This window comes from Monodon monoceros, unplaced genomic scaffold (genome assembly GCF_005190385.1).
Source record: "Monodon monoceros isolate NGI ecotype Baffin Bay Population unplaced genomic scaffold, NGI_Narwhal_1 Super_Scaffold_12, whole genome shotgun sequence".
In the NCBI taxonomy this organism is placed as follows: domain Eukaryota; kingdom Metazoa; phylum Chordata; class Mammalia; order Artiodactyla; family Monodontidae; genus Monodon; species Monodon monoceros.
Window position 1 is genome coordinate 69,305,814 of NW_021703768.1, and position 12,812 is coordinate 69,318,625.

General features: G+C 39.6%; 1 protein-coding gene and 1 non-coding gene across 2 annotated transcripts; both read left to right on the top strand.

Annotated features, from left to right (window-relative positions):
* The first annotated feature begins 727 nt into the window (after nt 1-727).
* On the top strand, nt 728-2,763 carry LOC114892630 (cytochrome c oxidase subunit 7C, mitochondrial). Its single transcript, XM_029217781.1, has 3 exons — nt 728-911; nt 1,666-1,794; nt 2,630-2,763. Exons 1-2 carry the CDS (start codon nt 837-839, stop codon nt 1,780-1,782), a joined length of 192 nt encoding a protein of 63 aa, XP_029073614.1. The 5' UTR covers nt 728-836; the 3' UTR covers nt 1,783-1,794; nt 2,630-2,763.
* LOC114893507 lies at nt 2,471-2,533 on the top strand. Its single transcript, XR_003792926.1, has one exon. It is a non-coding gene; the product is annotated as a small nucleolar RNA Z39 (small nucleolar RNA).
* Nucleotides 2,764-12,812: the final 10,049 nt, after the last annotated feature.

The following is a 12,812-nucleotide window of genomic DNA, read 5'->3' on the forward strand; positions in this document are numbered from 1 at the left end:
AGAGTGATCTTATTTCCTTGAGCCATCACTGACATGAGAAACTTTGATGTGCATGTCCTCTTAAATTGTTTAGGTTCAGCAGGAGAACACCAATTCCTGGTCCAGGCTGGTTCCGGATCAGAGGCTGCTTTCTCTTCCACACTCCCAACATGCCATACTCATACTGGCCTTGAGTTTTCTCTTCCCTCTCTTCCTATTTCTGTTCTACTTAGTTCTCTATATCTCCAGGAATCCTTCCCTTCGCACTTCAACTCAGTTTTCTCTCTGAAATCCTTTGTACTGCATGTTATTTGGTTACTCGTGTTTACGCTTCGTTTCCTTCCGGTGAGATAAGAGCATATACATCTCTCGCAGCGCTGGCAGAGTAGTACTGCAAATCACAGACACTTAGCATATAGTCACAAAAAAAGAAAAGGGAGAGGCTTATTTTCCTTTTCCATAAACTAGAACACACATGGTGAAACTGCTTCGTTAACTTCAGTAAAATCATTCTAGAAACAGGCCCCAAGAACCCGGTCAAGAACTCGACAAGAACTCACGTCTGGAAGAAACACTGCTGGTAAGTATGTTCTGATCTTACCGGAACCTGGGCGAGACTACATTTCCCACAATCTTTCAGGGCCGACAAGGCGCCACGATTTTCTGAACTACAATTCCCACAATCCTCGGGGGCCGCCGCTTTGTCGCATGTTCCCAGAGCTCTGCCCCATTTCCCATCTTCCCTTTCGGTCCTTGCCCACAAGGGACAAGGTCGTGAGGAAAGGAGTGCTGGGTGTGCTTCCGCCATTTCTTCCGCCTTCAGTTTCTGCGCCTTTCGCAGGACTTCCAACAGCGCTATGTTGGGACAAAGCATCCGGAGGTTCACAACCTCTGTGGTCCGTAGGAGCCACTATGAGGAGGGTCCGGGGAAGGTTAGTATGGAAGGGGCCTGGCTCAGGGGGCACTTGGCTGCGAATGGCTGAACTCCAAGGCCGCCTAAGGGCCGTGGAGAGAGAGATGGGAAGCCGGGATTTTGATCTGGGACGTCGACTAGCATTCCAGTTCCTCCAGGGACCAGGGAGAAAGTTCAGGACCCTGGCTGCGCGCCGTAGTCGCGAAAAGGAATGAGTAGGTAAAGCCAGAGGCCTTACCTCACATTAGTGCTCCCCCATTTCCCCCTCGCGCCCCACCCCGCCCTTCAAGATATGGAGGGCCCTGAAGCGCCTGGATGTAGGTATTGCGGCTTAAAGCCCAGCTAGAGGTTACCGAACTCGAAGTGAAAGTCATTGAAACGTTGAGGATATGAGGGCCTGTGGTGTGGGGCTAGTCTCCAACTAGTTGACGAAATCAGTATTAACCGCCCTTGATTGAAGTTGGTTTTAGCCTCAAGTGTAAATAGTTTAAATCGGGTAGTTAGCAGTAACACCCTCCGAGGGTTACCTGAAGCCTAGTATTAATGGGCCGAGAAAGGGTGTAGAGGCGTAGAGTTGATGAGTATTTTTTTACCTTCTAGTGTTTTGTGTGATGGAGGTCATAGGATTTGAAAGGTAGTGTTTAAAAAAGTGTTACGGTATATGACATATATAACCTGATTATGGAAAAATTAGCGTTTCCTGTATACTTATTTTTGATTTATAAAATCAGATGATTTGAAGTTCAGTTTCTTTTTTCTTTTTTTCCCAACAGAATTTACCATTTTCAGTGGAAAACAAGTGGCGGTTACTAGCTATGATGACTCTGTACTTTGGGTCTGGATTTGCTGCACCTTTCTATATAGTAAGACACCAACTGCTTAAAAAATAATCCATGAGACAGGTAAATAATTAGTGCATTTCTAATATTCACAGAGGTTTCCCCTTTTTTCCTTTCTTCCCTTACCATGTCCCCCAAAATCACAAATACGCTACTGTGTGTTGTAATTCCTGAAGTTAAGTGTGGGTGTGGCATTGAGGGAGACAGGTTAAACCTATAAACAAATGTATCTTTGTGTGAAAGCCAGTGTTTATTGAGTGCTGCGCTTTGTCAGGCACACTTTACATTAATAAGCTCAGGTTGGCTACCAGGCAAGACTGAGGTGGATGATGTTAACCTGATCTGAAACCAAAAAAAAAAAAATGTTAAGTTGCCCAGTATTCCATAGCTAGTGATGGTGGACCAGAATTTTTACCCAGGCAGTCTCGTTCCAGAGCTCAGGTACTTGACCAGGTAAAGTTCTAGTAAACTGATTAATGCTAATCTGTCCTGAGGGCAGTATATATTAATGTATACCTGAAGGAATCTTGTGTGCAGCAAGATGAGCAGATTCCCTGAGTGAGAAGAAAGGATTTATTTAGTTAAATTATAATCAGAATTTTCAGCAAAAGTAACACTAAAGGAAGCTCTGTGGGATGATTGGAATAAATCCCAAAATATACTTTGGAAAAGAAGGACTTTACTTGTCTTAGTTTAGAAGGGAAATGATTTATCCAAGCCATTACTTGGGAAGACTCTGGTGCATATGATGAAGAAAATCAGTATGAATAAAGTCATGATACTGTAAACGCTTTCTGATGTACCAGTCATAAATTGAAGGACAGACAGTATATTAATGAAACTACATATTTCTGTTAAATGAATGGGTTCTTTAATATCGTTAATTTTTTATTCACAGATACGAAGAGGAGCATTTTAAGATGTGCAGTCTCTTTGAAAAAAGGATCAAACTCTTGAACTTAGCATCCTAGATATGTTTGTAAATAAACTTACAGCATAAATCCTTAATGCCTCTTCTCTGAAATATGGAACATGATAATTGAGCATGTGCTTTTTTTTTTTTTTTTTTTTACATGCTCCAATTTGCCTCATCCACCAACCTAATACTGTTTGAATTAAGAGTCTCTTCCATAGCTTTCAACAGTGGAGACTTTGCTTTCTCCAACCAAACTATTCATAAGGGCCACTCACAGGTATGCTGGAAAGGGGGCAGGACTCTGCAGACATGGACAGTACAAATTTACTGGTCCATCCAGAAGATGAGGTTGCTTGGCTGTTGAACTTGTCATTACATGACATATTGAGATGGAAGAGAACATATATAGATTCACACTGTTATCTTGGACGAATAGACTGTGTTAGATTAGGATTTTTTTTTTTTTTTTTTTTTACCTGCATTGGGTCTTTGTTGCGGCACTCTGGCTTTCTCCAGCTGCGGTGAGTGGGGCCTACTCTTTGTTGCAGCACGCGGGCTTTTCATTGTGGTGGCTTCTCTTCCTGCAGAGCGTGGGCTCAGCAGTTGTGGCTCACAGGCCCTATAGCACAGGCTCAGTAGTTGTGGCACATGGGCTTAGTTGCTCCATGGCATGTGGGATCTTCCCAGACCAGGGCTTGAACCCGTGTCCCATTCATTGGCAAGCAACTTCTTAACTACTGCGCCACCAGGGGAGTCCCTGTGCTTACTTTTTATTTGGGTAATATTGCATTATTAGTTTCTTAATTAAATATGTATGTGATTTAGCTTGGTTTTAAATTATGAATTTAAATTTTTGATTCCTGGGTCAGGAATTTGTCGGTAATTCATTATAAAAGAAATGCAAACTTTGTCCTATAATTTTTTTTTTAATTTAAAGGCAGCAGAAGAAAGATACACTTTTAGTCTTTTTTTACTTTGGGGGAGTAAATTCATTTTTCTCCATGAGTGATAATTAGTTGATCATTAGGAAAACCAGTAGTGTTAGCAGATTTAAGTTCAAGAGCTTCCTTTTTTTCCTCTAGACCTGTACCCTAAAACTGAAATTTTTGCCATGATAAATGTGCTACTGACCAATGTTAGTCTTGTTTAGACTGAATGAAAGAACTATTTGAGGGACTTCCCTAGTGGCGCAGTGGTTAAGAATCCGCCTGCCAATGCAGGGGACATGGGTTAGAGCCCTGGTCCAGGAAGATCCCACATGGCACGTAGCAACTAAGCCATTGTGCCACAGCTACTGAAACCCACATGCCTAGAGCCCGTGCTCCGCAACAAGAGAAGCCACCACAACGCGAAGCCTGCACACTGCAACAAAGAGTAGCCCCTGCTCGCCACAACTAGAGAAAGCCTGCGAGTGGCAACAAAGACCCAATGCAGCCATAAATAAATTAATAATTTAAAAACAAAAAACTGAAATGGAATATAATAGCATGTGAGACAATATAGGAGATATTCCCATTTTATTCTGGAGCTTGACTAGTAGAAATGGGTTACAAGATGGCTCTGATTAGCTGTATCAGTGAATCAAAATTATGAATAATGAAATGCTGCTTACCACTTAAAATATGACTTAGTTCCAAGGGCTTTATATTAGGGCAGGGGGAAAGTAATTAGCTACTGAATATTTTAATCCCAGTTTGGTCACTAGAATACCTATCTTTAGGCTCTTTAGTAACTGCCTGGCAGTTACTTAAATATGGATGCAATTTAGTCTAAATGACTTTGTCCAACTATTCTGTGTATTTGTGTGTTATTTTTTGATTATCCATTGATGAGTTAGATGTTCTGTGCTTGGAGAGTTTTTCGATATAACATTAATGATTTCTACCTTTTGGAACAGTAGAAGCAAGAGTAAGAGTTTAGGGTTCATATAATTTTGAATTCTTGGTTCAAATCTTTGCTAAATTACAAATTTAGCCTTCAGGGTTTTCCTGGAGGAAATGGGGATAGAGCCTTCTTCCTATTTTGAAATTCATTGAGCTATATAAAAACATTTTAAGTCCTGGCAAGTCCTAAATGAAGAATTTTTTTTCCCCTGATTTAAAATATATCAGGACCCGAAAGTAACTTAGTATTTTACAGCAGGGTCTAGGTAGAAAATGTCATTTATTAAATTTCTCTCTGAATTGAGTTAAAGTATTTGAGTGGTGTACACGAATGAGAGAAAAACCTCCCTTTCCCGGGATAGGAATGCGGTTTACCCCATCCCCATAAAAGGCCTTCAACAGGCTGGCTCTTAGTGTGTAAGAATATTGAGTGATAGAGGCTAGACAGTTTTTTAGTTTTCGTATCGGGGTTCTCCAGAGAAACAACCAACAGCATGTGTCTATAGAGAGATTTATTTTAAGGAATTGGTTCTTGCAATTGTGGGGGTCTGTCAGGTCAACAATCTATGGGGTAAACTGAAGGTTGTAGACCCAGGGAAGAGTTGATATTCCAGTCGGAAGCCATCTGCTAACAGAATTCCCTCTTTCGGAGAAGTCTGTCTTTTTCTGTTAATGCCGTCAACTAATTGGATGTGGCTCACCTACATTATGGAGAGTAGGTTTTACTGAAACGTTTAAGTAGTAATCTCGGGAATTCCCTAACAGTCCAGTGGTTAGGACTTCGCAGTTTCACTGCCATGGCCCAGGTTCAACTCCTAGTTGGGGAACTAAGATCCTGCAAGCCGTGCAGTGTGGCAAAAAAAAAATGGCAATCTCATCCCAAAAAATATTTTAACAGAAATATCCAGAGTAATAATTGGCCAAATATCTGGACACCATGGCCCAGTCAACTTGATAATGTAAAATTAACCATCACAATTTCATATAAACATGTGACTCCAGTTTAATTTTTTTTTCACAATTTCATATAAGCATGTGACTCCAGTTTAATTTTTTTATTAAGTGTTGGCTTGAGTTTTTAAAACCATCACAGAATATTGATTTTTTTTCAATTTTATGTATATATTTCCCCCCTGCACTGGTTTTTAAAAGTTAAGCCAACACCTAAAACCACAAGATTCCCATAAAAATCCAGATTCTCTTATAAAAGTTTACACTGGATGGACCCACTTAATGAAACTACACTAGGCTAAGTGTACCTTATGCAGAGGCTTCCCTGACTCCAGAATACCTGATTAGGGATTTTGGTTGGGGGCTGAAACCTAGGAATCATTTTAAGGAAACCAGAATTATCGTAATTAAGCTTTGGCCACCCTAATGGGAAAAATCAAAATGTCCTGCATTTTGCCAGAGAAGCAATACAAAAGGGGTTAAGAATATGGACTCAGGACTAAGATTTGACTGGACTCAAAGCCAGCCTTAACCATGTTTCAGCTCAACTAGAGACTATCTCTGCCTCAGTTTCCTTGTGTATCTTAGGATATTGTGAAGATTAAAATAGAGTGCTTAACTCAAAAACGAGGTAGAGGAACTAAAACGGACATTGTATAAATTGTTCAAGTTAATCCCAAGGCCATTTGGCAGTTATAGATTGGGATTTTCAATTACTAAGTCTAGCTACAGTTCTAACTAGTCCAGCAAATAACTTCAACCTTAACCATGTCCAAAAATGCCTGGAATCATGGTAGTAAATGCAAGCCGATCATGTAATAAGTAGTCACCATCAGTAAAATTAAAACTCTTTAACATGACAGTCATTTCTCTATTGTTTCAGCCTCACCCTGGCCACAGCTCCAGTTTTGTGAACTGCCTCCACATATTAACTTAGCTCAGGTGCCACCTTTTTCTGTAGTTTTCCCTTGCCAATTCCTCCCAAACATAATACACTTAAGTCTCCAACACCCTGTAAACAGCTTTATAGTTAACCTTGGCAAGTACTGTAATCACTGATTTCCCTTCCTATCTCCCATACCAACTTGTAATTTTTCTGAGACCAGGGCAGCTTTTACTTATTCATTTATACTACATGTATAATTTAAGTGATCAGTGAACACTTATTGAATGAATTACTGAATTGAAACCAAGAATAGCAAAATTACCTAAAAGCAAACCCCAGACTTTCTGGTCTGTACACCAAAATGGTGTATGTGTCAGTGTTTTCTGAAGAAAAATGAATTTTTCCCAGGTAACTTTATTAGTTGAGTTCTCCAACCAAATAATAACAGTTGTTGCAGACTCAATGAGATTAAGATTTTCTGCCAAAGTGTAATTTAACTATGTCACTGACGACACTGTTTAGTCCATCTGATGTTCTTTGTAGATAACCTTCCTTGAAAGAAAATGTATATTGATTTACATTCCGACAGTAGCTGTTGGTCCTGTTTGAGACCAGCATTTTGAGAGGCACTGGCTTAAAGGATTAGGGAATATGTTTTACATAACAAAAGATAGAGCTCAGAGAATTTAAGGGCATTCTATCCAAACTCAGCCTATTGTCTGTAAACTATTTCTTTGTCATGAGATGGCTGCTACAGTTCAGGCATCCCGTACAGACTTGACAATATCCAGCAAGAAAAGAATCTGTTCAAGTTATTTTTAAGAATGAAGAAAGATTTCCTAGAAGCCCACTAGCAAACTCCTTCACCGTTCATTGGACACAAGGGATATAATATACCCATTTCTAAATACAACACTAGCAAGGGAAATGACAGTCACTGCAGTGATTACATTTGAGCAATTAATATTTTCTTCCAAGTCTTAACGTGAAAAAAGTGGAAACTGGAACAAACCAGCATTCTAATAGAACGGGAGAAGAAAGTGGTTATGGGGTGTGTAAAAGACAATGCCTGCTGCAACTATAAAGTATACTGAGAAGATCGACCCCAATGTCAAAATGTAATAAGCCTTTATTTTAGTGTAGCCAATAAAGGCCATAGCATAGGTCTTTAGAGTATAATTTAAGATTAAGCTGATTTTAGAAAAGAGGAGAAATAGTGTTCTTTTTTTCTGTCTCAATAGAAAACAATTTCTCTGTAGTAAATAATGAAAGCTTTTACATGATTTATACTCTGTCACATCAAACAATTAAAAAATTTTCATCCATTACGAAATGATACCTTGTTCTCACAGCTGTTAAAATTTTGTAGACCAGAAGGAACATAGCCATTTTCTTTGTATTATGTTAATACAGTGAAGATTTTTTTAGTATATGATTATAATTTACAGTTAATTTTGGAGAGACTTCTTGAACTCAGATTTGAATATGGGTACAAGTTATCTGAGTCTTTCTCTAACCTGGTATAGTAGTCATTAGGGCTTTTCAAGAATATGCCAGTTCTATTTCTGTATGCATGGCAGGATTGAACACTGTCTCCTTTGCTTTGACAAATGAAAATATGAGAAGAATGATGTGTTGACACTTCATGGAAGCTTTAGAAGACAGTGTACAATTCACCAAGTTCCCTTACTCCTGCTGCTGGGGTATAGCCTTCATTAGCCTGGGTTCCTGAGGTACTAGTAGTACAGCCCTTTGTCAAATATATAGAATGAGCAAGAAACTTTCTCATTGTTTTCAGCCTCTGGGGTTTGAGGGTTGTGACTGCAGCAAAGCTTGGCCTACCCTCACTGAAATACTTGGGTACCCCGTAAGACCTTGAAAAGGATTACTTCTCTATATCTCTGAATCTTTAATTGTAGAAATCTTTGTCAACTCGATCTTCTAAGGACTCTTCAAAATTTAAAATGAATTGTATCTACAATTACAAAGATGGGTACCATACCACACAAAAGCATGACTTGGTAGTAAGGAAAGATCTCTTTTCAGCACTTCCCATGTGTGTACGAAGGGCCAGATTGATGGAGGTAAATAGCTTTCTACTTTCAAAGTGGTTTTTTAGAGCTGCAGTTTTTAGTAGCTACCTATTGTGCATTTACACCTTGTCTCTCATTTTGATGGATCCCACTTACCCGATGGGCAGCTTTGTAAAAATTAGAAAAATGTGGGCCTTCTTCCAGGTGTGCACAGCATGCCAGAGCACACTCGCTCCCTTGTCCAGTCACCTTCATTGTGTATTATACATTGGAAAACAGTACAACTCAATGTAGCATTCCTGTAGAAAGTCATCTCAAATTTAGGTTTTTCAGCTAAAATTCACCATCCCCTCACAATTTTCAGAGATCTAACAAAAGGCAGATACTACAATAATTGATATTGAATAATTATTCAAGATTTTAATGGGCTCTATATTCCTTAGAATAAGCTTTGTCTTTTTTCTTTGCTGTATTCCAAAACTTACTACAATGCCAGGTAAATATTAGGCTTTCAACAGTTATATTTAGATAGATGGAGGTAGGATGACTATCAATTAGGTTTAATAGCATTTCCTAGTATATGAGAAGCCAGTCTAGGAAATTCTCTTTTGATGCCTAGTAACAGGAGATGATCAGTTAAATATCTATATATTGATAAATTTATCAGACTTACACCTTTAATTTGTTCGAATTAATAATATCAACAAATATTGAATAATATCTTCATCTTTATGTTCTGAGAACTTTGCTTAGTGCAGTTGTATCTATAAACTATGTAGTGTGAAATCTCTTCATGCTCACTACCAAAATCAATCACACTTTCCTCAGACGGGGTACATAAGTTGAACCATATGAAACTACCAATACTACAGATGGAAATTTTTGATGGTTCAATGGTCACAGTTTCCCTTCTCAGCTACTGAACCATGCATAGAGGTCCTTTTCTTCATATATGTACCTATTTGGGAAGCTGTGGATTTTCCCACCATCAGAAATTGATTAAATAGCTTGTATACACTCTGTGTAGCAGAATTGAAACTGTTTAACATGGGTATCATTATTACCAATTAAAGAAAAAGATAATTTAAAATTCTGAAATGCTGCCTTTTCCCTAATAGTCAAAGCTTTGGGGGACACTGCTGTCAATTACAGTACCAACAATAATTTTTGATGCACATAATAGGATGAGTTGACAGCAAGATTCTGGCTTGCAGTGTTTACCAGTATGGAAATTAATATGAATTACCTGGGGAAAAAAATGGTTGGAATTTTAGAAAGGAAATTCTAGATATCTCCAAGTTATCACAGAAAAAAAGGGAACTTCCTGCTGTAGACAATGTTTGTGTCCCCCTCAAAATTCGTGTGTTGAAACCTGATCCCCAAAGTGACAGTATTTGCAGGTAGGGCATTTGGGATGTGATTAGATCATGATATTGGAGTCCTCATGAATGGAATTGGTGCTCTTAAAAAAGAGACCCCTGTAAAAAATTAATAAAATCCAAAATTACATAGAGTCGGGAGAGCAGAAGGAGGAGCTCGCCCACCCTATGATAATAGCTGAGCCCAACTGGAAGAAGACCTTTCTCTTCCTTCCTTCCTCCTGGCAAGGGCTCTTTGTTTACTATAGCCCTCCCAACTTCCTTTTCCTCTCTATAAAAGCACTCTTCTTTCCTTGCCTTGTGGAGACTTGCACGTGGCTCACCATGGTTGTAGACCTTGAATTGCAATTCTTTGCTGATCCTGAATAAACCCATATTTGCTGGAGAAATATCTGGCAGTCTATTTGTTTCAGGTCAGCACCCCTAAGAGTTCCCTAACCACCTTCTGTCATTTGAGAACACAGCAAGAAGACATATCTATAAGCCAGGAAGCAGGCCCTCACCAGACACCAGATCTGCCAGCACTTTGATCTTGGACTCCCCAGCCTCCAAAACTGTGAGAAATTTTTTGTTGCTTATAAGCCACACAATCTGTGATATTCTGTTACAGCAACTCAAACTAAGACATGTCCTAAGTCTAAATTTCCCCACATGCCCTCCAGAGAAATTTACTGATCAGTAGAAAATGCAAATTCACCCATAACCTATGCCTTTAATGTAACTGTGATACTGTGATTTATCATTTCTATTTATAAATATATATATGGTCACTCAAAGGACCAAAATATATTTGTCATGTATCTTTGGTCTTTATCCACAGTTCCTGGCTCACATCTCCCAAAACCTTTGCAATTTCCTGAGCCATAAGAGCAATGGGAGCATTTTTGTTATAAAATTTGCTCTCTTGTCCTCAGTTCCTGAAAATACCTCCGAACCATGGAGGTCAAATGGGTGTCTTGTTATTCATAACCGCCCCTTTCCACAACAACTGGATTTATGTTAATGAATGTGACTTTTGGAAAACACCTAAGGATGATGACTAGTTGCCAGGGCCAACCAACCTTGAATAGGAGGTTGGAACTTTCAGTCCTACTCCCTGATTTCTGGGGAGGGGAGAGGGAGCTAGAGGGTGAGTCAATCACCAATGGTTGATGAGTTAATGAATCATGCCTGTGTAATGAATCCTCCATAAAAACCCCAAAAGGGGCACAGTTCAGAGAGCTTCCAGGCTGAGGAACCAGAACACTTCCATGTGCCCCAATGCTGGGCTCCAAGGTCCAGGAGGACCTCCTTTGTTCTGGACAAAGCCCTAGGTACCTCTTCATCTGGCTGTTGATTGGTATCATTTAATATCCTTTGTAATAAATCTGTAATCTAGCGGTAAATGGGTTCCCTGAATTCTGTGAGCTGCTCTAGCAAATTAATCAAACCCAAGCAGGGGTTTGTGGGAACCACTGATTTACAGCCAGTTGGTCAGAAGCACAGGTAACAGCCTGAGGTTGCAATTGGCACCTGAAGGGGAAGATGGTCTAATGGGACTGAGCCCTTTACCTGTGGAATCTAATGTTATCTCTGGGTAGATAATGTCAGAATTGAGTTGAATTCTCAGACACACTGCTGGTGTTCAAGAAGTGTTTGTGTGGGGAAGCCTATACACACACACACACACACACTGGAATTGGGTTCAGGAACCCCAAATACTAAGAGATAGATTTTAAGTTACCTGTAAGTAGAAAAATAAGCATTCAGACTAGCAAAATCACATATAGAGCCCATACCCAAGGGGAGACTTATGCAGAGATATGGGTAGGGTCAACAGGGTATGAATGAGGGTGGAGGTAGGGCGACAGGGGATGTTGGGATACAGGTAAAATCACTCTCAAAAACCAATTGCACTCAGAGTGGGAAAATACTGAGAATCAGGTTGAGATCTTGCAGATTGGAGCACTGGCTACTGTGACAATGAAAGGAAGGGACTTGAAAATGAGCAGAACCCAAGGCAGGAGTTTCAGAATGGCACCACTTCTAGTCAGTCAAAGTGTCAAGGAGATGCACCCTTGGAGGCTGGCTGGTAAACGAAGAAAAGGAAGCATGAGGGCGAAATTGTTTCCTGTAAAAATGGAGTACAAACTCAGAGCACCAAGCCCTCTCCCAACAAAGTGCAAATTAAAAAAAACAAAACAAAAAAAAGTAAGTGCTTCCCTGGTGGCGCAGTGGTTGAGAGTCCACCTGCCGATGCAGGGAACACGGGTTCGTGCCCCGGTCTGGGAAGATCCCACATGCCACAGAGCGGCTAGGCCCATGAGCCATGGCCACTGAGCCTGCGCGTCCAGAGCCTGTGCTCTGCAACGGGAGAGGGGCCACAACAGTGAGAGGCCCACGTACCGCAAAAAAAAAAAAACCCAAAAAAACCCTAATATTTCACCACATGAAAGAAGAGGATGCCTTTGAACAAAAAACCTAGTTAGCCTCCTTAAACTCTCACTCTGGTTACATATAATTGTATTACTAGTACAGGAAAATCCTGCTTCAAAGTGAATAGCCTATGCCAGATAGAATTCATACAAAGTTACTATAAGAAGAAATCAGAAATTTAGATTCATAGCATTTCATTTCAGCTAATGAAAAGTCCGCTGCCAATAAACCATCTTCGAAGCAGAAGCAGTCTTAACACAATCTAATCTGAATTAAATATTCTTAAACATTTGCAAATAGTGAAGGGAAAAAAGTCACCTTGAATTTAAAAATTCAAAAACTTAGAAGTTCTGGCTTGGAGGTATGAAACAATAACTGACCAAACAGGAAAAAAATAAGAAAAAAGACACAATGATCTTTGAAATTATAAGCTGTCTAAGGAAGGATAGATTTCCCTGAAATTTAGTAAAGAAACTGAAGGAAAGGCATAAAACAGCTAAGAAATAAACACAAAACAAAGACATAAAAAGGTAAAATTTACATATAGTGAAATGGGCACAATCTTAATAGCTATTTGGGGAGTTTAGATAAATACATACACCTACATAATGCAAATCT